Source organism: Crocodylus siamensis, chromosome 2, assembly GCF_052110815.1.
Source record: "Crocodylus siamensis isolate JL-2025a chromosome 2, ASM5211081v1, whole genome shotgun sequence".
Classification (NCBI taxonomy): Eukaryota; Metazoa; Chordata; order Crocodylia; family Crocodylidae; genus Crocodylus; species Crocodylus siamensis.
In genome coordinates this window covers 55,949,267-55,976,388 of record NC_143396.1, presented here as the reverse complement: position 1 = coordinate 55,976,388, position 27,122 = coordinate 55,949,267, and the positions used below count along the sequence as shown (strand labels likewise).

The window sequence follows — 27,122 nt, the reverse complement described above, 5'->3', positions numbered from 1 at the left end:
AGTTGTAAATGTCCAACTTCCAGAGCTGTATATTGATATGGGATGTATCAGTGCTTTTAACAACCATGCTTTTGTTCTGTTAGAAATCTGACTACTGGTCCACATTACATTCAACATTTTTACCACTGTGTAATGTTTGCCTAGCCTTTGTTATCCTTCACTTGTGCCTTTGCCATCCTTTATGATTGCATCCAGATATGCGGACCTTGAGACTTGATCCAAAAGTGTGTTATCTATGTCAAGTCTGAGTCTTACTCTGTTTGCTGTCTTCATTACTGGCGGTTTTTAAATCAAGAGTGGATGCCTAACGAAGAGAGAGGCTCTAACAATTATGAATTCAGTGGAAATCTTGTAGCATGTATTTATATGGTATGCTGGATTGAGTGAAAAATATCATGTTAACTTTTTTTTTTGAATGAGACAAACAATAAAGACCCCATTTTCTACATCAGGCTCGTCCAGATTTCTAAGTGGAAGGGACCCAAATGCCCTGTACCCTGTACCAGCAAGGGCTTGCACACCCGCTAGAAGTACTAAAGAGCAAGTCACAAGCCCCTCCCCCCCCCATGTCACACTGTGTGTCTCTTCCCCACCCATGCTGTACTATATGCATTCCTCCTCCCCTTTCTGCATGGTCACGTCCCATAGGGCAGGGGCAGGCAGCATGAACTGGAGGTAGGGGAAGCGACAGCCTGGTCCCCATGGGCTATCAGTTGGACAGCCCTGCTCTACATCTTCTTTAACCTACTTACTACAGTAGTCATTGCGTTTACAATTTCTGGATAACTAATGGAACTGACTTGTTGAATTATTTTTTGGAGCAGCACTGAAGGCTTGAGGAAGAGGAGGACTACTGCTGCGTGCTGAGTTTCTGAATGTTTTTGTTCCTCTTCACATCAATCAGTTCTGGCATTTTGTATTGTGGTGTACAGTGCATAAATGTCAGGTTTCCCGTATTTTAGGATTTCTTTGATTCCGACTTGTTCCTTATGTTACATTTGTTTTTATAACTAGATTTTTGTTAGTGTGGTCATAATAAAGTGATTAATAATAAAAATCATCTGTGAGTCAATTGGTCTTGTACCATGAATAAACATTCTGTATATTGGCAGCTCTGGTTTGAGAAGTCAGGTATTGGTGACTCCTGGGATACATTTTTTTTCCCTCTATTCAGTGTTTTGCTGTACTGAGTCATTCCCATGATTCACTATTTAACAACCTTCTGATAAATTAAAACAGATACATTTTATCTCATGAGTAGCATTTCCTGTTAGTTTCTAGTAAGCCTCAGTTGACTTTATGATTTCTAATGCTTTCTCAGATTGAAGTAATACTGGAGAAGGATAGGAGATGGTCTCCATGCCAAGCTATTAACTGACAGTGCATCCTTTAATCTACAAATACCTCCTTTTAAAATCCTCAGGAGCCATTTGGCACTAATTGCTGAAGCTATGTGGAGTCTGGGTGGAGTCTCCTTTCCCAGCAGGCTGTCAGTTGCCTGTGAATATCTGTAGATTTCACAATTTAGAGAGAAGACTCTAAAGATGTTGTCTCCTCCTCTGTACAGATTTTCCCTTCTATTGTTTTTTATGAGGCTGAAAGGATGTAAGAGATATGTGTGTGAGGGTTTTTTTGGTTAATCATGAAATTAATTTAAATGCTAGAATGTTTGTATTACCCAGCTTTAGGGACACCTGCCACCTTTAAAAATATTCTCATTTTTATAGCCATGAAACAGCACAAATTAACTTTTAGTCAAGAAGATGTCAGCACATGCTCTACTTTTTCCATTACACTTCTTTTTCTTGTTGCATAACATTTCTATTTGTAAAAATTTCCTTCTGCTCAATCTCTTTCTCTTTCACAGTAAGATTTTAATATTTGATCTTGTTGCTGCTAATTTTTTGTTTGACTCCACATTTGGAAGCGAAGCCAGTTAAAATACCAGCTAATAAAAATAATCTTTACTTGGCGGTAAAGTTTGCTAGTTTTACCTTTTTTAATAACCAAATAATTTCACCTTGGTATTCGCAAGGTTACCTAGAAAGGTAGGGACTGCTGAAAACAAGTGGAGAAACCAGATGTATCTATTTAAAGCAAATTAGCAAGCTGCTTTTAATGTTTCTAGGTGTCCTGTTAGGCAGTAGGGCTGTGCGAAGCTTTGGGTGCTGATTTGATTCAGCGGCCAAATCTCCGAATCTGAATCAAATCAGGAGACCAATTTAAAAGGCCTGAATCAATTCGAACCTTTCCAAATCATGTGGAAAAGATTCAGAGAGGTTTGGAGATTCAGGCAGTCTCCCCTCGCTGCCGAAGGGAGCTGGACCTACACTCTGTACTGGTAAGTGGGGGCAGGGGGTGGGGCTGAAGGAGGGGAGAGAGGACCATGGGGAGACCCATGCTAGATCCCATCCCCTGCCTGCTTCCCCAGCATCCCTGAGTGCCCCCCAACCCCTGCCCACTCTTCCAGCCCCCCCACCCCATGGCTGGCCCCAGCTCCCGGCCTTAAAAAAAAGCCCCCAGCTCACTGGGGCTGCTGCTAGACTGGGGGGGGCGGAATCCCTGCTGCCTTCCATTGCCCCGTAATACATAGGGGAGCTCTGCCACGAGCTCCCCAACCCCTTCCTGCTCTCCCAGCTCCACCCTCCATGGCGGCCCCACCAAGTCCCAGCTCCTGGCTCTTTTTTTTTTTTTTTAAAAAGCCCTGTATTCACTGGCTGCTGCAGCAGCCTTGGGGCTTCTGGGGGCTGGTGGCAGAGGCCCCCAACCAGTGCGGGACAGTGGGGGGTCATCCCCCTACCCCCACCTGGCAGCAACCAGTGAGTGCAGGGCTTTTTTTTTTTTTAAGCACCAGGAGCTGGGGCTCGGCAGGGCAACCATGGGGGGTGGGGCTGGGAAAGTGGGCGGGGGATGGGGCTAATTTGGAGATTCAGCCGATTCAGTGGTGGCCAAATCTCCATATCAAATTCAGCCGAATCAATTCAAGACTGTGATTTGAATCACCAAATCAAATCACTGTCCCCTGAATTGGCTGAATCTGAAGTGAATACTAGCCACTTTGCACAGGCCTATTAGGCAGGATAGGGACAGGTCAGGAGACTGACTTCGCCAGCCTAGACAGTTGGTGTGGAAAAGACTTTTCTTTCATGGCTTTCTTTCATACAGTAAATGTTTTAGAGACTGCTATGTTTATCATTTTGAGGTTGGACAGCTCACTATGTTATGCATGAGAACATACCACATTTTCTTGCATATAGTACACTTTCTCAAAAACAAGCTGTTGGACATTGGAGTGCACATCATATGTAAGAAATACGGTAAGAGCAAGTTCTGTCTCTTACAGGTGAAACTGAAAGTAAAATCTGCAGTGATACACTGGGAGCAGAATCAGCAGGCTCCCAGGCCAGGTTCCCTAGATCTTTTTTCTTTTTTTCCCCTCTTTATTCTGCCTTTCAAAAACAAGGTGTGAGGGTGTGTTCTATGTGAGAAGATGCAGTATTTTTAACATCTTTTAAAATCAAACTCTTTATTCCTCCAAAATCTGCATGAGCTCCAGAATAGCTTTGTTAATTAAATTTCAGCTGTTGCTTTTAACATGTAAAGCTATATTTGATTTGGAGAACTGAAGCTCCTTGCAGTTATTAAAAACGCCCCAAAACAGCATTTTAATAGGGTTACCATATTTTCAGTTTAAAAAAAGAAGACATCTGTGGGGGGAAGATGGGAGGGGGTATATGACTTTGGGGGAGGGCAGTGATATGCCCGTGCCTCGCCACAGCCCCCCTAGCCGTGCTGCTGCACCTCAATGCCAACCCAAAGGATCCTGCCCCCAGACCCCTCACTCCCAACCTGCAGTCCCCTGTGCCCCCTAGCTCTGCTGGTGCCCTTCACTCCCAACCTGCAGCCATTCTTCCCCAGCCCAGGTGCTCACGCAGCTCCCTGCTGTCCCCTAAGAACACCCCCTTATGGTGCTGCAGGCCTGGGACCGGTAGGTGCTTGCTGTCACTGCTTTTACCTGCCAGCAGCTGCTAGGTCATGCATGTGATGCCCCAACATCCAATCACCTTCTCCCACTGCCCCCAGCCCCAAGCAGCTCCATGCTCAGGCAAGCCAGGAACTACCAGGAAAGCAGAGGCACAGCAAAATCCTAGACAGTTGCTGATGTTTTAAAAAACAGCCCAGTAGCCAGAAAAACTGATTTATATCATCTCTGGTCCTAGAGCAGTTTAGGTCAGCAGAGATGGTCAGGCTAACTGCTGCTTGGTTAATGGATGGAACTGCTGGCTTTGCACTTTTCTTTACAGGAATTCTTACGGGGTTCCCTGGCAACAGTGGTTTGATAGCGTCCATGCTTGCTGCAAGGCTGATCTGTTTTTTGGGACTTTGTAGGGAGAAGTGATTCGGACAGAGAATACTTGGTTATGAAGCATTAATTCCCTTTGGAGTATTAGCTTTAAGCAATGAAACCTTTTCCATTAAGGCTACACATGTGTGTGTGATTAACATTTTCTATTAGCCTTTCTAGCAAGCTCTCTTTTTAAAATATATAATGACATGTAGGGCTTAGGTATGCACTTTTTTATGTATCTACAGAAATAGTATTAAAATATTTGTGTTTTTCTCTGCTATTAACCATTGTAGTCTTTTTTTTTTTTTGCCAACCAACCAATCAGAAACATGTATGTCAAAATAGTAATAATAGAGGAGGGAGGGGCATATGTGGTAGGGGGAAAAATGCCATTGTAACTTGTGCAGAGCTGTAGGCACATAAGATTGTATCAGATTCTAGCCACCTCTGGGGCTCTTCCACACTTGTTCTTTTGCTATTTCCAGCACATTAAAACAACCTTCAGTAGTCCTACACAGTACTAAGTAAAGTCTGGCAAAAGGAAGGAGAACAAGTTTTAAAAAAGAAGAAGAGCTTTGTTTTAACATCCTGGTTCATCAGTAGCCTTAGTCTGTGTTTTTAGTTTGTTTAAAAGAAATCTTGTAGAGCTTTTTATTGTTTGGATAGTGCCTAGAAGCCCAAGTATTGTTGGGGGTACATTGTGCTAGGAACAGCATAAACACAGTATACCCGTCCTGGAGAGCATTAAACACAAATAGACAAAACTCACCTCAGGGTTATGGAAGAGGATGTAACATCCAAGTACAGCAAATAGGAAAATGGGATGCATGTGTCATGAATTCCATGACTTGTTGATTTCAGTGAATATGCATTTTTGGAGGGTTGTGTTTTCTGAATCATGGTCAATATTGTAAGCTGTGGAAGGGTGCCAAAGACATGCCTTTTTTCCTCATTGGTCTGAATATATTTAGTATTTTCTCAGAGACTCTCCTGCTCCTGGAATCATGTGATTATGAGACTCAGCTTAGTTGTAATATTTTTTTCTGGACTTTTTTCCTCCTGTTTTCTTTCACAAGACATGAACTACAAAAGGATCAAAAACCAGAAGGCAGAGACTTAAAATCTGTTCAACAATTAGTGCTTGGATTTTTTTAAAGCCAATTTCCTGCTGCTTTGGGCCTGACTCATGATGTTTGTATACTTGGCACTGGCAATAATGAGTCAGGAAGGGATTTGCTAAAAGGAAAAGGGAGGAAAAAAGGATGGGGATAGCTGAGTGAAAAGGATGGATGTGGTTAGAGCAAATAGCCTATCAGGAGAGGGGCAGGAATGGTTGGAGCAAAAGCTGCAGAAAGCCATCTTATCCTGTGTGCTGTAGATTAGTTTAGGCATAAGGAAGAGATGGACATTGGAGAAGTAGTGAAGGGTTTGAAAAGAGGAGTGGGGACCACAATATCTTTCTGTTGTCTTTTTTTGGTCGAAAGCAGGAAGCTTAACTAAATAAGGCTACTCCACTCTTTGACACAGTTGTAAATTGTCATTTATTCAAGATTTTGGGATTTAACTGTCCCCTCACATAACATTATGTCAGGAGACTTGGCTATAGCACAGTTTCATTTTGTAATGTGTCAAAATCTTCTGTAAATGATGTGGGAGATTGATTACGGTCTTATCTGCATTGTGGAATGTGCTGCTGTGGTGCAACAGGACCAGTGCACCAGGGGCAGCTATCACATCCCCCTGGTGGTGACTCGGCTCCTGCACTGCTCAGTCTCTAAGGTACCCTCCCTTTGCTCTCGCTTGCCACACCTGGATCTTGTTAATAAAACTTGGAAAGGGAGGCTGCTTAAGGGTCTTAGTGAGCCATAACTTGTCCTCTTTACCCACAGATCCATCTTGGACCCCACTGTTCCCAATCAATTCTTCCTGCTAGTGGGGCCCTTTTAGCCTGCACATGCCTGCAAGGGCACCCATTGCCTTATGGGCTAATGATGGCTCCAATCTCCCTGTTGCCATGCCCATGCCTCACAGATGTAATGCACTCTCTATTGAGCTGTCATCAGCAGGCATCTTGCTGCGGAGTTCCTTCCCCTTCAGCCTCCAGGGCTAGACTGACTGCTCAGGCTCTGGCCATGGCTTCTGTGCCACCAGAGCTCTGCTCCCTTCTGGTCAGGTGACTCCCTGGGCTGTCTGCAGGTGCCCTCTACTGAGCTTTGCTTACTGACCTTCAGGGTAGCACGTAGCAGCACACCTAGCAGTAGTCTTGCCTTGTCTCCCACACAAGACTCTGCCTTGTACTAGTGCCAGGAATCTGGTAGCACTGCAGTAGGCTTCTTGCTGTTCCCCCGGGTTACTCCGCTATTGTACTATTACTGTGCAAGTAGCACAGCAGTAGGTACTTCCCATTTATGGGCTCTGGCTGTCTGTTCCTTTACAGCTAGCTCTACTCCTGACTACCTAAGCATGGTTTGGCTCTATTTTCTTCCCTATAAGTAAGAGGAGCCATGGGTCCTCTGTTACATGTAGACATGGTAAAAAATTATAATAAAATATGCACTATTGTACTCTGGTGATGTGATGGCCAGCTTAGTTGCATTTGATAAGCAAGAAATTGTAAGCACTAAGCCTGAAGAATCAGATATTCTTAATTTGCAAATATACACAAGACAACAGTGCTTTGACTTAAGGAAGTTGTGTTGAAGCACAGCATAACTTTGCCTGTATTTCTGGTGGAAGTGTTATGAAAAAAAACCCTACATTTTCCCTTGTAAAGGGTCAGTAGTTGATCCCTTGCTTGTGGATGCCACTGTGACAGTGCTTGTGGAGTACACAAATGAGGGGAATGACCTGTGCTGCTTGACTCAGTGCTGGTATTGGTGGACTTGGAAAGCAGCTGCTTCCAAAGCCTTAATACTTTGTGAGATGCAATAGTATGCTAAATATTAGAAGCCAAAACATAAATGGGTCATCTGGCCAATCCCTCTGATGATGTGGGATTAGGGTTTACAAAATATTTTTCTAGTGCTTTATCAAGTCTAATATTTAAACATGTAAAATAATGCATCATGTACTAGTTCTCTGGGTAGTTACCCCTTTTAATGTCAAAATTTAGCTATTCTTTAGCTAAGATTTTTTTAGAGAATACTAAAGGGATGAAATATGTTCTATATCTACATATACATAAATTACATCCCCATACCAATCCTGGTTGGTTGAGAGGCGTGCAGTTTAATTTTCACCATCACTCCACCCATGCAATCCCATACATAGGATGTTGGACCTCCTAGGTCACCATGGGAGAGAAGCCACTTGGAACTTTCCTTCCCACAAACTGGGGGGGGTTATACATTGAACTAAGTATAGCCAGACCATTTCAGTGGAGACCTGGTTTAAATGCTGTACAGTACAGATATCAGATTTACTGTCACACAATACAAATTTAAAAATACAGATATCAAATCTTTCTAAGTATTCTTTCATAGAAAAAGATGGTTATTCCTGACATACTAATAAAGTTACGATAAGTTTCAGAGGAAATTCAGAAGGAAAAAAAAATCTCCTGAGGGAGAAAAGGTTTTCAAAACCAACAAACAAACCAAACCCTTTTCCCCTTCTAGCCCCCTCTCCCTTCCACCTCCCCTGCCCATGAATCCAAATGTGTGGATGTAGCCTAAAGCAACTTTGTTCCAGAGAAAACACTGGATTCATTCATGATAAAAAGTGCAGTGCCCTGGATGGGAGAAATGCTGTGGAGGAAATGAGTATGGATAAGCTAGATAAAAGGTTGTGTATCTTAGCTTTATTATGATAAATAGTAGACTAGATAATTTTAATCTTTCATGCATACCAAAACCATAAGGACTGTTGAACTTTATTGCAAATTCTTCATTTATTATGTAAATATAAGGGAAGTTCACAATATCCAAAGCAACAGTGGTTTAAATTAACCATTCCAAACTTTGGGAATGTTTGCATCAAAGTCCAGACCCAAACTCAGGAGCTTGGGTCCCATTGTAGTGCAGTGTTTCACACAGCTTGTGTTATTCAAAGAAACTCAGTGCATATCTAACATTTTCCTTAATGAATTTTAGTAATTACTTTTGGCCTGACTTGTTTGCTTTAAGTTATGTTGATAAACTGTGAATATGATGGTATATGATTTATAATGCACAGATCATTTGTTTACAAATTACAGAGCTGTTGATATAAAATTGCCATTTTAATATAAAAGTTTCCTGGTGGGGGTGACTGTAAAACTGAGTCTTTATGTCAGGATATATATTGTCCCTCTCTAATGTTACTTGGGATGGATATGCAACTTGAAATGTAAATGTTGTCTTAAAGTTATTTCCCTTTTTAAGACATGCTTATTGTAATCCTGTGATTTTTTTTCTTTTTTCCTTCTCTCTCTTCTTTAAAGTGATCCAGCTGCCAAAGCTCTCTGGGAGTCCTTTATGAATCTCAAACACAAGGAAGCTGTGATGGAAGTTAGGAGACACCTAGTGGAGGCTGCAAGCCGAGAAAACTTGCCTATTAAGATGAGTATGGGTAAGCATTACACTATAAGACCCTTCACCAGCTAGCTGAAATGTGGATGATGAATTTTCACTCTCAGCATCTGACAAAATCTGGTGTTACCTGTGAAAAATTATGCATCTCTGACCCTGTTAGGTATCACCTGCCCCACATCCTGCCTCCTCATACACTCTAGTTTCACTTGCAGGCATTTTAAAATGCTTAGATTTATTCTCTATGGCCTGAACTCTTAGGGCTACTGTAGTCAGGTTTCTTTTACAACTCTGAGGTTGTTGTTCAAGCATGATGTTGTCCTGTTTTGGAGTTCAGGAATAATTTGAAAAATTGAAAAGAATTCAGAAACTTATGAAGTTGTAGAGATGCATCAAGGGAAATTATGAACATTGACAAACACAGCTTAGTGTTACCTCTTGTCTTTGGATTATTTATAAAGCATGAGAATTTGAAGAGCATTTAGAAAGAATAGCCTTCTGGGCTTCTGTTCTTGATAAACAGTTAGTTTAGCCATTAAGAGAACTGATAGAACTTCCCAATCTCTTTTATTTATACTGAGTTTTCTGTGAAGTTTTGTATAAAGCTAAAAATATTGTTTAGTACCTCTGTATGGTTGGAATGTGGAAATATCCTATCTGTACAATATAGAAGTTTTTATAGTTAAACAGCTTTTCAGTGTGGTGTGTTCACTGCACACACAAATTAGTAAAATGCAAGTAGTAAATATGTAAAATTTATTTGGAACATAAAAGATAAAGCCATGAAATTAAAAAAAAAAGATTATTGTAACAGATGAAACTCTGTAGACTATTCTGAGTATGTTATATTGATATGTGACAGGTAGGGACCACTGGAACACTCAACACTGTTGTACCACTGTCATAAATGCTACATACATCTTTATGGTTTTACGTGTATCTGTGCCCCAGATAGAAAAAGTTTCTGTAAAACTGTCAGAGGCTTTAGATGAGATTGTCAAAATCATCTGGCCCTGTGGGTCAGGTGAGTGTTGTGGGACTGGTCCTTGGACTGGATTGGGCCAATGGGCCCATGGACCTTGGAATCCCACCCCCTGCATGCTGGGTCCATCACTTGTGGTGGCCATTCTGGAATCGACATTGCATGTGGTACAGCTTCCAGAGTGGACACAGTGTGTAGTACCAAACACAGCACCAATTCCAGCTGCTCCAGGATCCATACTGTATTGAGGTGCCTATGAGCACCACATGGAGTGCTGGTCCCAGGCCAGCTGGAACAGACACCACATGCAGCATGCATCCCAGGCCCTGCCTGCAGGGCCATTCCATGTTAGTTCAGACCCAGGAGCAGCACCAGTGGCCAGATAACAGAGCTGTGCATGCTGGATGCAGCCCACAAGCCATATGTTGGACACCTCAGAGTCTCTCTCTGTCTGCAGAAACTAGGTGCCTGACTAGCGAGAGACATGTATATGAGCTGCTGTTTTATGGTAGTTTACCCCATAATGTTTTTGTCTTAAATTGCAGCTTTTATTATGGCAGCAAAGTATTTGGTCATTGCTTAAACCTGTCATTGGCCAGGAAAATGAGCGAAGTTGCAGGTGTTACACTCACTGCAGGTGAGAGAGTCAGTTATACCTGATATCACTGTTTTTGCATGTTTTTGCAAGGGACTGAAACCTAAAACCCCCATTAGCAAAAGACCCAAGGCATGAGTAGGAAATGACAAAGGAGTCAGAAGTGCAGTTAACTCAGAAACTGAAAAATACAAGGTGAATTCACATATATGTTCTTTACAGTATATCTAATATGTACATTTATTAGACTATTAGCCAAAAATATTACATCTATGTAACAGTATACTGCAAACGAATATTTTGGAAGAGTGAGAAGATGCCAGCTCTGTGAGGGCTGTTATCAGAGCTGAAAAGAAGGGCATGATAAGTAAGAATGTTCTTTACTGATTTCTTTGCTGATGTGTTGCTTAATGATATATTTGTGTGGGGGGGAGAATTTATCACAGGGAATACATATAGACAAGTATTCTTTATCACCTTGGTGTGATAAAGACTTGAACTTCTATAATGTTGAAATTCGGTTTTACCCTCAGGAAAAATCAACTTTGAGACTCCATAATTCATCAGCCACATTCACTGCTTTCTGGTGCAGAAACATCAATACTTTCTCTTCCCAGTCCAGTGGTATGAACTCTTAATTATTTAAGTGGAGGCTTTTCTTGAAAGTTCTATTGTGAGCAAGCGTCTGAAGGATGAAGCCAACATCGTGACAAAGGGATTCTTATTTCCCCCATACTATATCAGAGTTGGCGATGAATACATTTCTCTGGAGGCCATATTGCTTGGGACTTTGATAGATTTTCAGCTCCCAAAGGATTTGAAGATTGGTTTTAGATGACTAAGTCTTTGTGCATATTTGCAGTTTACTACTTGCCTGTAGATTTATCAGTTTCTATTCCTTTTATCAGCTCATAGCTACAAAGAAATATGAGTTTTCTGATAGTTTTGGCAATGATGCAAAGGAAAGGACAGGGGTTTTTTGCTTTTTTTTTTTTTTTTTTTTTCCCCCCAACTGAAATGATATCTTTTCACTTACTATTACATGGAGAAAACTTCACATAATGCCAAAACCTGAAATTGTTCAATTATACCTGCCTGCTGTCCACTGGAGCTTTAAAGAAGTACTATGTCTGTGGTATATGCAGTGCCAAATTCATCATGCTATAGAATATCGTAAAACCCCTTAAGGCAGCTGGAAATGAAGTATCACACTATCATATGCCCAGGACTAAGATTTTAACAGCTCTCCTCTGTTAAATGCTTTTATTTAGTCTGCCTGCCTTCAGTATAATACCAGTGTGGCCACACAGGTTTGAGAGGCAGATGAAGGAGCTTTTGAGTCTCTGAATCCTGTGCCTTGTCTGTTTTCATGGACGTATTTGGGCTCTATGTATAGTGATCAATTCTAATGGATTCCGTATTGGCTGCTGCTCCTTAGGTATATTCTCTATCATGCCCCATGTTGAGAGGGGCTGCTTTAAAAATGTTTAGGCCCTGTCAAACTTACTTTGCAGAGGCATCGTTTTCCAGTATGAAGTTAACTTACCCTTTTTACTAAGACCAGCTGTGTCAGAATGTAAAAGCTGTATTTTTGTTGGAAATGATGAATGAATTACATTTGGGGGGAAAAAAATCCATGTGGTGTTTGAGCCCTCCTGCAGTGGCCACCTGGCTAAAAACACTGCATCATATGTGATGCTGGCAGCATGGGAGTCCTGTCTGGGAGACTAAGCCATATTCTGTACTGTTTTCTTATTTTCAGAAAAAGTTAAGAAAAACTGCTATTGTGTTTAGGGCTCTAACATGTCTATACCTACCTAGCACAATAAACCAAATTACTTTCTTGCCTACGTGTAGGTGTGCGCGTGCACATACGTATGCACGTGTGTGTTTTTCACCTCTTCTCCTTGTTTTATGGAGCACAGAGTGTCTGTTGGAGGAACACAGTTCAAGTTGTTTTTTTTTTCTTTTACTGATACCTTTTGCATCATGCCCTCCCACTCTGGGAGGGAAGGAGAATGAGGGGGCTTAAGAAACCAGCTGTGGAAGAAGAAAGGGAGTCTTTGTAACTGTTCCCCTTCCATCTATTGGCAGCTGAGTGCTTCATTTCCTCCACCCTTCCAGCAGCCAGGAAGGGGGTTGTATGTTATGAGAGAAGTCTCTTTTCCCCACCTGAGCACTGGCTTTGCACCCACCCCCTGGGCATGGGACATCTCTGGTGTCAGTGTTCAATTGTATGCAGCTATTACTCTTTGGTCTCATTTTAATTTTTAAGGTGAAATTTGATTCTTTAAAAGTATGCTTGTTACTTCTACCCAGGAAAGCTCATAATTCACTAGCACTCAATATGCCTGAAGAAGGGTGTTTATGCTCAAAAGCTCGCAAAGAACAATTTTTCCAACTATTTAGTTTGTCTAATAAAAGATGTCACATCTACCCAAAGAACCTTAATGTTTGTTAAGCAAGTATTCACGCACGTTGGAAACTGCTTTTCAGTTGTTGCAGGAAGGACCCTCCCCCACCAGTGTCACAAATAAATAATATTATTTTTCAGCAAGGTGCTCACTATCCAGAGAAGGCTTTGAGATCCCTTTGGAGCTTTCATTTAAGAATTTCTGATGAGAAGCTTTTGCTCTCTCAGATGGCTGAAATGAGCAAAATGAGTCCTGTTTTTCATTTAGGGGCCTAACTACATTTCCATTACAAATGTTTAATTTTAGGGAACATATACATTGCCTGCAAAAACTACCCCAAGGCTAAGGTTGAGCAAACTGCAGTGGCTAATCAGATGAGGGGAGGGAAAGAGAGGAGTGAATTGATATCTCTTATTCCATCTCTTCCATTTTAACAGTATTTGTGGAGATTAATGTTTTACAGAGACTAGGCAACATTGAGCATTAATTGTGAGCTTGGGAGACCACTGGTGGAGTGTGACTCTCAAGTTCTTATTGCTTTGTAATGCCATTATTCAGGGCAAAGCTGTCAATAGATTTGGGGAGCTCCTGGAGAGCTCCTTTTAGGCTAGGGTCAGAAACTACATGTGAACTGGTATAAGTGATCAGAAGCTCTGAAGTTCAGTGTACATAAACTGCTTTCAAAATGACTGAAATAAATCTGGATGGATTTAGTTTCAGACTTAACTGATTTAGGTTAAATTGGTTTATTGAACTTCTGTCCCAGATCTCTCCCAGATTCAAGTTAACTTACAGTCCCCCAGCATCCCAGGATGCTGCACCTCTTCTGCAGACCCCCCTGGCAGAGTGGGTGGGCTAGCCTTGGCCCAAGCCGTCTGCCCTAGCCGAGCAGGGAGGTGTGCTCTAGGGCCCTCTGGCTTCTGGCCTGAGCCACTGCAGGCATGTGGCTACATTTCCATAATGAAAAGTGAATGTCTGTTTACTTGCTTAAAGATTCATTCTTCACAGATTAGACTAACCTTCAAAGATTGAATTGATTCAGCCTCAGGCTTTTTGACTGTCTGTACTTAGCCTTAAAGCGTAAATACCAAGTAAAGTACAGCAGGATGGGGAGAGCAGCGCTAGCAGAATTTTCTGGGAACTTCTAGCGGTTGAAGTTTATGCCATGTCAGCATTCCAGGTCACGAAGGCAGTATCTCCCCAATATTTGTTGATAGCTTGTTGTTTTGTTTTACGAATGTTGGAATTTGTGCTGTGCTTTCAGGTTAAGGGTAAGAGTTCTTTGCATTATGTGGTGTCTTTAGAATTTTTTCTCTTTAAATGTCAAAAAGTATTTTGGCCTGTTTTTAAATTTCTAGTAACAGCAGTTGAATTTAAAACAGTGGTGACCAAATTCTTTGGCAAGTGTGACACAAATTAAGCCCTCCCAAGTACTGCTCTGATCTCTGTTTTCTCAAGGCATTCCTGATAGAGTTCATTTCCTGGGTTCTGGAATGAAGGTGGAGGGCTTAAGCCTCCTGTCTAGCTGAGTGGATCAGGAGCAGGTCACTGCTGTAAGAGGTGTACTTCCAAAAGCCAGGTTTATTCTTCCCTGATCCTCCAGCCACCATAGTTTGATGTAGTGGATGAGGATCCAAAGCCCTGTCATTTGGCAGTGGCTGAGGAATCAGGGAAGCAGCATTAGTCTTGTTCTTGCTGGTGACACCTGACACCTCATAGCAGCATCTTACTCCCATTCCTTACCCCCAGGGCTCGGTTGCCAAATGTAGCAGCTTCCCCCGCAGGCTGACCGCACCAAAGATCTAAGATGTATATGATTCTGTCATTTAATATATCTCTATACAAGATTCCTTTTCAGCTGACTTGTTAGAAAATTCTTCAGACATGCTTATCAAAAGCCATTCAAATAGCATCTGGATAATTTTCAGATAAATTCTGTTCAAAGAAAAAGTTGGTCTTGGGGAACCACAATGGAGAACAAGGCAAAGAATTGGCTTGAAAAGGCCAGCTAAAATCCAAATCAATAGTTATGCCTTCCTCCTCTGTTAGGAACCAAAATGCATGTTTTCTTAATCCACTGGATTAGTGAGAGGGAATGCTTCTTATTTGCTTCTCATACAATCATAGAACTGTGAAAACTAGGGTTGGAAGGGACCTCAGGAGGTCATCTAGTCCAAAAGTCCAGCCCCTTGTTCAAAATGGGACCAATATTATCCCAGCCAAGGTTTTGTCTACCCATGGCTTAAAAACCTCTAAGGAAGTAGATTCCACAACCTCCCTAGGCAACGTGTTCAGTGCTTTACTACCCTCCTAGTGAGACTGTTTTTCCTAATATCTAACCTAAACTTCCTTTGCTGCAACTTGAGACCATTGCTCCTTGTTCTGTCATCTGCCACCACTGAGAGTAATCTAGCTCCATTCTCTTTGCAACCACCCTTCAGGTAGTTGAAGGCCATTATTAAATCCCTCTTGTCTTCTCATCTCCAGACAAGCCGAGTTCCCTCCAACCTCTTTTCAGAAGTCAGGTTCCCCAACCACCTAAACATTTTTATTGCCTTCTGCTGGACTCTCCAATTTATGCAAATCATTTCTGTAGTGGGGAGCCCAAAACTGGATATAGTACTCCAGGTGTGGCAGCAAGGAGAGGGGATCAGTGCCTGTGCCCGAGTCTGCATCCCCCTGAAGAGCATCAGCCATAACCCCTGCCCCCCACTACCACTATGACAACAAACAGCAGCACCAGCATGAAAGTCTCCTCCACCTCCATGTCTCTTCATGTGCTTAGCCTTCTAGTGCCAAAGGAAGAGCTGGAGCTGGAAATGAGTGCCCTAGCAAGGGAAATTCTGGGGAAGAAGGGGGAATCAGCTAACTTTATGCTCCACACCCCTCAAGTTTCCCCTAGAACCAGGTCTCTTTCCCTAGAAGGCACTTCAGAGGAGGCTGAGGTAGAGGTTGTGGAGGCAAGTGGTTCAGCTGAGTCTGCTCCTCCTGTTGCTGTGCCTCTGCCTCATGAGGAGGGGGGAAAGGCAGCATCCACACATGCACCCACACCCCAAAACGAGTGGGTAGTGAGGTCTGGGATCATTTTGAGTTGGCAGATGATCCCACATATGCTATTTGCCTGCACTGCTGAGCCAAAATCAGCCAGGGCAAGGGAACAAAACATATGAACATCACAGGGATGCTGATGCATCTCTGTGGGCACCACCCCCTTCCCCTTGTTCCTCAGCCTAGAACCAATGGGAGCACACCCAAAGGGAAGTCCCCCTCTCATTCCAAAGCTCTCGTCACCCCAAAGCAGAGGCAGGTCACTGTGGAACAGTGTGGGAAAGGTGGACAGAAAAGGGAGCGCGTTGCAAAGATGAGCGAGATCACTCAGACCATTGGGAGATGCTTGCTGTGGATGGCCAGCCCTTCTCCTCAGTTGAGTGGCCAGGGTTCAGGTGACTCATAGTGCTTGTGGCCTCATCATGCCAACTGCCCACATACCACCTTCAGCAGAATAGTGGTGCCCTCCCTGTATGAGGAATGCAGGGAGTACTTGAGGGAGGAGTTGCACAAGGCAGGTCCGCAGGTGGCCTTACACTTCACCTTGGACATCTGGAGCAGCCGGGGTGGAGATCATGCATACCTCTCCCTCACAGGGCACTGTTGCGACCAGTCAGGCTGTCGGTGGGCTCTCCTTCAAACCGAGGTGATGGATGAGTCCCACATGGCAACACAGATCGTGGGGGCCATGAACTGCTTGATGCAGGTGTGGCTTGTTCTCCAGGGCAAGCTCACTCACGGGTTCATAGTCACTGACAATGGGGCCAATATGGTCAAGGCGGTCCATGATGCCAACTTTGTTGGCATCCACTGTGTGGCACACAAGTTACACCTCATTGTCAGGCATGCCTTGAGGAGGTGGGGTGGGACCAGGGCTGCCGGTGACAGCACCAGCACCACCAGCAAGTTCATTTAAAAATGCAGGAAGGTGGCAGGCTGCTTCCACCGGAACGTCAAGGTGGGCAAGATGCTGCAGAACAAACAGACACAGCTGAACATCCCACAGCACAAAATGATGCAGGATGTGGAGACTTGGTGGAACTCCACGTACCTGATGCTCGAGAGGCTGGAGAAGCAACAGAAGGCCATCCATAAGCTGGCCATGCTCGGGGAGATTGGGATCAGCAGCCCCCTGAACAGAGCTGAGTGGGATACCATCTCCCAGATCTTGGTGGTCTTCAAGCCTTTCTTCAAGGCCACAGAGAGCCTCAGCACTGCTGAAGCCCTCCTTAGCCAGGTGATCCATGTAGTGAGGGAACTTCAGAGCCAGATGGAGAGCTTCCAGGGTGATCGATGTTCCTGGCTGGGGCAAGCCGCCATCACCAGACATGCAGGTACTGGTGAGGGCATCAGGAGAGATCCTTTGAGGTCCAGTATGGTCCACATACTGGCTGCCATGTGTGACCTGAGGGTGAAGGGGAACATCAGCAAAACCCTGGATCAGTGGATGGAGGTGCTGGTGAAGAGAGTCAGGGAGACAGAAGGGCGGGGGCAGGGGGACATGGCAGTGGGGGATCCACTGTCCCATGCTAGCATGCCATCCACCAGCCAGTCTCCTCCTCCACCACAGGTGCTGCCAGTGTGGGCCAAGGGCATGGCTTCCATGCTAGGATCCAGAGGCACCAGACCACACCATCAGGCAGGTAGCATTCAGGTCTTGGTGGCTGCCTATCTCACCAAGGACATGGAGCCACTGCTGTGCAACCCTTTGGCCTCCTGGGCAAGCTGCAGTCAGGTGTGACTGGATTTGGCCATGGTTGCCCAGGAACACCTGTCCTGTCCACTGAACAGTGTTCCAAGCGAGATGGTATTAAGCATTGCTGGTGATATAGTGACACCCCACCACACATGCTTGGATCATGGTTTGGTAGAGCAGCTGGTGTTCCTAAAGGTGAACCTCCTGCTGCTGGGGTTCCCCAAGCTCCAGGTGTAGACAGATTGAATGCCACCCTCCTCACTCTGTCCATACCTATTTTCTTTTTTCATTTTTTTAAAACCATTTAATGCCCCACTCTCAGACCTGGAGGTGGCACTTACTGCATCACCAGCCAGCAGGGGAAGAACATATCCCTGCTGAGCTCCCATGCCAGGACAAACTTAGAGGTATGAGCTGAGGCTGTGGGGAAGGAGGAGGTCCTGGGCATGACCACTAAAACTCCACTATGCCAGGGTTGGGGCGCCTGGTGAGACTGCCGGTGACGTGGCAGTCCCAGGAAATGCCAGGACCGAGGATCCTCCTGGTGAAAGATAGGTAGGAGGCACCATAACCTCCAGCCATCACACGCATGCACACAGTCCTGGCTGGGGAAAGCCCAGACTCGTCACATCTTTAACAGGCCCGAGGCTTGCTGGTTGCATTGGAGTTTTGAGGCTCCAGGTGAGCTCAGCTTAGCTGCCTGGGATGCCAGATTTTGGGTTGAAAAACATTTCGTCAGGCTGAGGAAGCATCTGCATTTGGTGTGTATGCTGTTCCTGGATAGAAGGAATAGTAAATAAGCCAGAGGCTGGCATGAAATGCAGGCAAGAAAGCCAGTCAGTGAAAATGGAAATGGAGGCGTCAGGGGGTGAGGGACAGGCTGGGGTGGTGGAGGGATGTAGCAGTGCAGGTAAAAGTACCTGGGGAATCAGATGTCTGGCAGGTTGTAGTGTGTCAGAATTCCAGTGTCTATATTGAGTCTATGACTTTCTGTACGGAGGAGTTTGATGAAATGCAGTTCATAGGCTCGTCTGTGAAAATTGGTTTGTAAATTCCCTTTAAGGATCAGGCCTGAGAGATTGGAGACAGGTGGTGTTCTGTTCTTGTCTTTGATAGATTTTTGGTGTGTGCTCATTCTGGTGCACAGTTGTTGCTTCGTGTCTCCACATACTTGGTGCCCTGATGGAAATATGTATTGTGAAGATATCTCCTTACTGGAAATATTGTTGCCAGGTTTTGCATGTCTTGTCATGGCATGGCCTGGATCCATTTGGTGTGTTTTGGGCTGTAGGAAGTTGGCTTCTGGTGATGAGGTTAGCAAGGTTCAGTGCTTGTTTGAATTTACAAATCACTTTTAAGATTTGGCTAGATTTTATAAGTTCTGTTTTAGGGTTTAGAGTCCAACTTCCAGGATAGAAAATAGATTATTTTTCTTTAATTCTGATTTCCTGTCTTTCACTGTTGCTGGTTTGATGCATGTTGTGGTCATTGTCTGAAAGTGGCATTTCATGATTTCATCTGGCAGTAAGAAAAACCTTGCTGCAAATGTTCTGTGATTTCAAAAGCAGCCTTGCTGGACAATGTTAACGGGGGACAGTAAATCTAGATTGAGTCTGGATTCCTTTATTGTGTTCTTTTATTGACAAGGTGACTGACAGAAGTTGAAACACCAATACAGTGACAGAAACAAAGGCTGTCTCCTGTTACCTAAACTCTTATTATTGAGAGAGAAACCTTCACAGTTTCTTGCTTTTAAACTGTATAGAATGCAACTTTCAATGCTAAGGCTTTCATTTTTTAAAGAGTGCAAAAGTAACCTACCTAAACAGTTTAGTCAAGCATCAGGCTTTGGGAAAGATGATAGGCAACTCTCGCTGAGTAGTTTTGTTAATCCTCAGACTAAGGGTTGAATTGAACTAATAAACTTACTGACTTTGGTTACAAGTTCTAACCTAAATTTTGATGATATGGAGGGAATACCCAGTGAGGTAATTTGGAATGGGATGGAGAATGTTGGAGAATAACCATAGCTAGAAATTGACGCATAGGAAGAATAGGACAAAGGCATTTAGAAAAAATAATACTTGAATGGTATGATAAATATTAAAATGTTACTTTTAGAAACTCATTAGGCCAAAACTATCAAAGACTCAGTACTTTCAGATAAACTTCAGGAAAGTCTGTATTCCTGCTTTAAAATATTGGTACTCTCCATCAGCAGTGCTTATTGGCCAGCTAATAAAATTTTCCTTTGTATCTAGCATGGGAGACTTATTGGGAGTGGGTCTAAATTATGCCTTGGGGGTCCCCTTGGTTCAGCTAACTAAGGGAGACCACTGTTTGTGCTTCAGACTAAGGGAAGCACCCCAAGTTCTTGGAGTGGGTTGAGAACCCTCAAGGACTACTAAGCCTGCGTTTCCCAGGGGCACAGGGCCAGGATCAGTCCAGACCCTGGGTGGTGGCAGCATTAGCCCCACGCTAGTGGGTGTGCACCAGAAAGGGACTCATCCAGATGTGAGACACCCCCAGGGAGGCATTCGGAGCCTGGAAGGTGGCCAGGCACAGTGAGGTGGGTGGCTCAATGCAGGAGCACCCCCTGCTGGCCTACGATGCAGCTCTACTGCTTTTGGCCCACATAGTAGCCATAGCCTCTGGTAATGAGAAACAGTAAATTCATACTGACAACTCCTCCACAGCAGTGTTAAGTTGACATGGGGATGTGAACCCTACAAGTTGGTGTTTTCCTGCGCCTGTTCTGTTATATTAAATTTAGTTATGGGGTGGGGTGAATGGAAATGAATTGATCACTAAGACTGTTCCAGTCTCAAATCCTAATGTATCGGACACACAAGCAATACCAGTATTTTAGCAAGGGTTTAAATGATTGGACGGTCAATGTCAAGGGCTATAGGCTGTACAGGAGGGACAGGATAGCAAAGAGGGGTGAGGGCGTGGCACTCTATATCAAGGAGGAATACACATCCTCGTTAATTAGCAAGGAGCCAGGGGAGGGGCACTCTGAAGTGCTTTGGGTTAGAGTACAAGGCAGTCGAGGGGAAAGAGACTTAATGGTGGGAGTCTACTACAGACCTCCCAACCAGGGAGAAGAGCTTGACCAGGAATTCTTGGGTCAGCTCACAGAGGTAGTGAAGGCTAAGGATGTGGTTGTCATAGGGGACCTGAATTTCCCGGACATCTGCTGGGAAGAGCAGTCAGCCAGGTCTGAACGCTCCCGTAGGTTCTTGGCCAGAGTGCAGGACCTCCATCTAACCCAGGAGGTGCACAGCCCCACCAGGAGGGACGCCTTCTTGGACCTAGTGCTGGCCATGGGTGATGACCTGGTGAGGGGGCTGCGAGTGCTTGACCACCTGGGTGACAGCGATCATCGCCTGCTGGAATTCACCATCCAGCGCAAGGTGGCAAAGGCATGCAGTAAGGCAGCAGCCCTAGATTTTAGGAGGGCAGACTTCAGTGAACTAAGGAGGATAGCTGGAGAAGTCCTGAGGTCCCGGGGGGGAGGGGAGCCAGGTGTCCAAGGAGAGTGGTCGCTCCTTAAGGCGGTGATCCTCCAAGCCCAAAGGAAGGTAATCCCAACGAGGATCAAAGGGAGCAGGAGAGCACACAAGCCTCCGTGGCTCACCAAAAGCATCCGGGAATGTCTCCTTGCTAAAAAGGAGGCTTATACCCAGTGGAAAGAAGAGGTCATCACCAGGGAGGGCTATTCTGTAGTTGCTTGGGGATGCAGGGGGGCAGTTAGGAAGGCCAAGGACTAGCTTCCCAGATTACGGACAATAAGAAGTCTTTTTTTAAATACATAGGGGGTAAAAAGAAGGTCCCAGGTAATGTGGAGCCCTTGCAGGACGACATGGGAAACTTGGTCGTCATACCAGACGGCAAAGCTAACATGTTTAACAATTTCTTTGCCTCCGTCTTCCTAAGTAGGGACCAGGACAGCCACCTCCCTGCTGGACCCCCCTCGGGCCCCGGGGGAGGCACACCTGGACCACAGGTTAGCGAGGATTTAGTTAGGGAGCTTCTGGAGGGGTTGGATGTTTTCAAGTCAGCCGGCCCGGATGATCTCCACCCTAGAGTTGTAAAGGAACTGGCCGAGGTCATTGCAAGTCCCCTGGCACAACTTTATGAGCACTTGTGGTGCTCTGGTGAGGTACCGGAGGACTGGAAGAGGGCCAACGTGGTCCCCATCTTCAAAAAAGGCAGGAAGGAGGACCCGGGAAACTATAGGCCGGTTAGTCTCACCTCGATCCTAGGCAAGCTGTTTGAGAAAATTATGCTGGCACACATCCAGGAGGGGCCAGCAGGAGACTGCATGCTTAGGGGCAACCAACGTGGGTTCATCAGTGGCAGATCCTGTCACACCAACCTGGTGGCCTTTTATGATCAGATCACCAGATCGTCAGACGCAGGGGTAGCAGTGGATATAATCTTCCTGGACTTCCAGAAAGCTTTTGACACTGTCTCTCACCCCGTTCTCATTAAGAAACTGGGGGGCTGTGGTGTAGACACCCACACAGTCAAATGGGTTGCCAACTGGCTGGAGGGCCGCACCCAGAGGGTCGTAGTAGATGGGTCCTTCTCAACCTGGAAGGGCATAGGCAGTGGGGTTCCGCAGGGCTCGGTCCTCGGGCCCGCACTGTTCAACATCTTCATCAGCGATTTGGATGAGGGGGTAAAAAGCACCCTGTTCAAATTTGCTGATGACACTAAGATGTTGGGGGACGTGGGTACATTGGAAGGATGCAACAGGCTACAATCAGACCTAGACAGGTTACAAGGGTGGGAGGACAAGAATAGGATGGGTTTCAACACGGACAAGTGCAAGGTGATGCACCTCGGGAGGAACAACTGGCACCATACCTACAGATTAGGGAACTCCCCTCTTGTCAGCACGGAGGCGGAAAGGGATGTGGGGGTCATCATTGACTCCAAGATGAACATGGGCCGGCAGTGTGGGGAGGCAGTCAGGAAGGCCATCCGCACCTTGTCATGCATCCACAGATGCATCTGGAGCAGGTCCAAGGAGGGGATCCTCCCCCTCTATGTGGCACTGGTCAGGCCGCAGCTGGAGTACTGCATCCAATTCTGGGCACCGCACTTCAAGAGGGATGTGGACAGCATGGAGAGGGTCCAGAGGAAGGCCACTCGTATGATCAGGGGACAACAGGGCAGGCCCTATGAGGACAGGCTACGGGACCTGAACCTGTTCAGCCTCCAAAAGAGAAGGCTGAGGGGGGATCTTGTGGCCTGTTATAAACTAGTCAGGGGGGATCAGCAGGCATTGGGGGAGTCGCTGTTTCCCCGAGCACCGCCAGGAGTGACCAGGAATAACGGTCACAAGCTGGCAGAGGGTAGGTTTAGGTTAGATATCAGGAGGCGCTACTTCACGGTCAGGGCGGCTAGGGTCTGGAACCAGCTTCCAAGAGAAGTGGTGCAGGCTCCTACCCTGGGGGTGTTTAAGAGGAGGTTAGATGAACATTTTGCTGGGGTCGTTTGACCCCAGTAGTCTTTCCTGCCATGGCAGGGGGTCGGACTAGATGATCTGCTCAGGTCCCTTCCGACCCTACAAACTATGAAACTATGAAATTTCATAGATTTCATAGATTTCATAGACATTAGGGCTGGAAGGGACCTCGGGAGATCATCGAGTCCAGCCCCCTGCCCAAAGGGCAGGAAGTCAGCTGGGGTCATAGGATCCCAGCAAGATAAGCATCCAATTTACTCTTGAAGGTGTTCAATGTAGGTGCTTGAACCACCTCCGCTGGCAGACTGTTCCAGACCTTGGGGGCTCGGACAGTAAAGAAATTCTTCCTTATGTCCAGCCTGAAACGGTCTTGCAGGAGTTTGTGACCGTTCGACCTCGTCATCCCTTGGGGCGCTCTGGTGAACAGACGTTCCCCCAGATCCTGGTGGTCACCCCTGATAAACTTATAGGTGGCCATCAGATCACGCCTGAGCCTACGCTTTTCCAGGCTAAAGAGTCCCATGGCTCTCAGCCTGTCATCGTAAGATCTGTTTTCCTGACCTCTGATCATGCGTGTGGCTCTCCTCTGGACTCTCTCAAGCTTCTCTACATCCTTTTTGAATTGTGGAGCCCAAAACTGGACGCAGTACTCCAGCTGCGGCCTCACCAAGGCCGAGCAGAAGGGGAGAATGACGTCCCGGGATTTGCTCGAGAAGCATCTATGGATGCAAGCCAGCGTTTTGGTCGCTTTACTAGCCACAGCATCGCATTGCAGGCTCGTGTTCATCTTGTGGTCAATGATGACCCCCAAGTCTTTTTCTTCTGTAGTGCTAACCAACGTAGCACGGCCGAGCCTATAAGGGTGCTGCAGGTTTTTCCTCCCAAGGTGGAGAACCTGGCATTTTTCAGTGTTAAACACCATGAGGTTCTCATCTGCCCATTTGCTGAGCTTGTGCAGGTCAGCCTGGATCACCCGCCTATCTTCTGGCGTGGATGCTTTGCCCCAAAGTTTGGTGTCATCGGCGAACTTGGCCAGTCCACTCCTAACTCCAATGTCCACATCATTAATGAAGATGTTGAACAGTATGGGTCCCAGGACAGAGCCTTGAGGGACCCCACTGGTTACAGGGCACCATGATGAGTGACTGCCATCAATCACAACCCTCTGGGTCCGACCATGAAGCCAATTTTCCAGCCAGCGGATCGTGGTGGAGCCAAGGCCATAACTGGGCAGTTTGGCCAAGAGGTGATCCTGGGATACCAGATGAAAAGCTTTTTTGAAGTCAAGATATATGACACCAATCTCTTCTCCCTTGTCCAGGTGATAGGTCACCTGGTCATAGAAGGAAATGAGATTGGTCAAACAAGACCTACCCACAACAAACCCGTGCTGGCTATCCCTTAGAATGTTAGCCTGTGCCAGTCCCTCAAGGATGGCCTCCTTAATAAAATTTTCTAAGATCTTCCCCAGGATAGAAGTCAGGCTACTGGGCCTGTAGTTAGCCGGATCCACTCTCCTCCCTTTCTTGAAGATCGGCACCACATTGGCCTTCTTCCAGTCTTCGGGCACTACACCAGAGCGCCAGGAGTTTTCAAAGATCCCCCAGGGCTCAGTTCTGGGGCTGATGCTGTTCAACATCTTCATCATGGTGCTCAGGTCAGGTCCCTGAGGATTGGAAGAGGGCCAGTGTCATCCCGATCTTTAAGAAGGGGAGGAAGGAGGAACTATATACCAGTCCGTCTTACCTCTATCCTTAGGTAAATCCTAGGAAAAATTATCAAGGAACATAACTGCTGGAGCCCACTGGCTAATGTGATCTGGATGAGGGGGTGGGAAGTACTCTGTATAAATTTGTAGATGACACAAAAATATGGGGTGAAGCTAACACCCTGGAGAGGAGGAACCAGATCCAGGCTGACCTAGACAGGCTGGGGAAGTGGGCAGAGAGCAACAGGATGCAATTCAATAAGGACAAATGGAAGGTGCTGCATCTAGGGAGAAAGACCTGCCATCATACCTATAGCCTGGTGGGTGACCTTCTCAGCACCACTGAGACAGAAAGATCTTGGAGTCACTGGTGACTCCAGCATGAACATGAGTTGTCAATGTGATGAAGTAGTTGGAGAGCCAATTGCACCTTGTCATGCACCTGTAGGTGCTTCACAAACAGGTTCAGGGAGGTGATTCTCCCTGTCTATGCAGCACTGGTCAGGCTGCAGCTGGAGTACTGTGTCCAGTTCTGGATGCCGCAGTTCAAGCAGGATATGGACAACCTAGAGAGGGTCCAAAGAAGAGCCATTCGTCTGATTAGAGGCTTACAGGGAAGGCCCTATGAGGAAAGGCTAAGGGATCTTAACCTCTTCAGGGTCTCCAAGAGAAGGCTGAGAGAGGATCATGTGGCGGTGTACAAATTCATAAGGGGAGAGCAACATGAAGTAGGTGACGATCTGTTTACCAGGGCACCCCCTGGAACAATAAGGAAAAATGGCCATAAGCTACTGGAGAGAAGGTTTAGACTGGACATTAGAAAAACGTTCTTCACGGTCAGGTTTGCCAGGATCCGGAATGGGCTTCCAAGTGGGAGGTAGTGCTCGCTCCATCCTTGGCGGTCTTCAAGAGGAGACTGGACAGGCACCTGGCTGAACTCGCGTGGCCCCAGGTTTGGTGACCCTTTTCTTGCCTGCCAGGGGCAGGGGGTTGGACTAGATGGCTCACTGAGGTTCCTTCCAACCCTAGAATCTATGAATCTATGAAAATCATTCCCTCCTGTATTAAACCCCATGGCAGGGAATTTCTGGGAAGTAATCTCCACAAGACCCCCCCCTTTCCAAATTCCACAAGACAACATTGGTGATAAGATGTTTTTTGAGGATGTCAGTATATATATTGGAAGTTATTCATAATCACCTTTTATCTGAAGGAGGTGATGATTTGAAAATAACTTCTTAACTGTCTTAATAGTTCATATCCCTGGTTGCTGATAGATTTTTATCTGTTGCAATTCAGTATTATATCTTTAAGAGGTCTTTCAATTAAAACTGTCTATTTTCAAATGATTTTTTTCCTTCAATTTTGTACTTATGTACACGGGAGCATGAAACTGGAAAGAACTTCCTGGGTCTTCAGGTCTACCTACTGTGCCGCTACAGGCACCACAAAAGATTTCTTTTCAAGAACTGATTAAGTGGTATCTTAAATCATTGGGGTTTTTAGTCCTCCACTTTTTGTATTAAGCTGTTCCAGAATCTCACTAAAACACAAATTTTGATGGTTAGGAGCTTTCTTTTTATTTCTAGCCTACATGTATTTAAGGCCAATTTATACCAATTTGTTTTTGTACCAAAAGTGTACTTTAGTGCTTTTCAGCATCTGGTGTTTACCTGCCTTGATGTATTTATACAGAGCATTCCTATCCATTCAGCCTTCATTTTACTAGCCTAAACTATCCTAAGCTCTTCTAATCTTCTCTCCGGTACTCTCATTTTCATTCCTCGTTTTATTTCATTCATATTCTTTCTCTGCAGCTGTTCCATTTTTGAGTTCATCTTTCTTGAGCAAAGGTGACCAGAAACTACACCATATTCCAAATGTGATCTTGCCAGTACTTTGCATAAATATACTCATACTTTCCTATCTCAGCTGATTCTCCACATGAATTAGATTTCAGGCTTGTTTCTTCATAAATGGCTTTGCTGTGTCTAAATGTGTATAGATTCCACTTATAGTTTCATAGTTTCATAGTAGCTAGAGTCGGAAGGGACCTAGGTAGATCATCTAGTCCGACCCCCTGCCTTGGCAGGAAAGAGCACCGGGGTCAGATGACCCCGGCAAGGTGCTCATCTAACTTCCTTTTAAAAATCCCCAGGCTAGGAGCCTGCACCACTTCCCCTGGAAGCCGGTTCCAGGCCCTAGCCGCCCTGACTGTGAAGTAGCGCCTCCTAATATCTAATCTAAACTTACCCTCCGCCAGCTTGTAACCGTTATTCCTGGTCACTCCTGGGAGCGCACGGGGGAACAGGGACTCCCCCAATACCTGCTGATCCCCCCTGAC

General features: G+C 45.4%; 1 protein-coding gene across 1 annotated transcript in view; it reads left to right on the top strand.

Moving 5' to 3' along the window:
* Positions 1-27,122, top strand: part of SCFD2 (sec1 family domain containing 2) — a 402,095-nt gene that overhangs the window by 72,147 nt on the left and 302,826 nt on the right. The window contains exon 3 of the mRNA XM_090035923.1: positions 8,769-8,896. Coding sequence (XP_089892049.1) covers positions 8,769-8,896 — 128 coding nt within the window. The remainder of the gene's footprint in view (positions 1-8,768; positions 8,897-27,122) is intronic.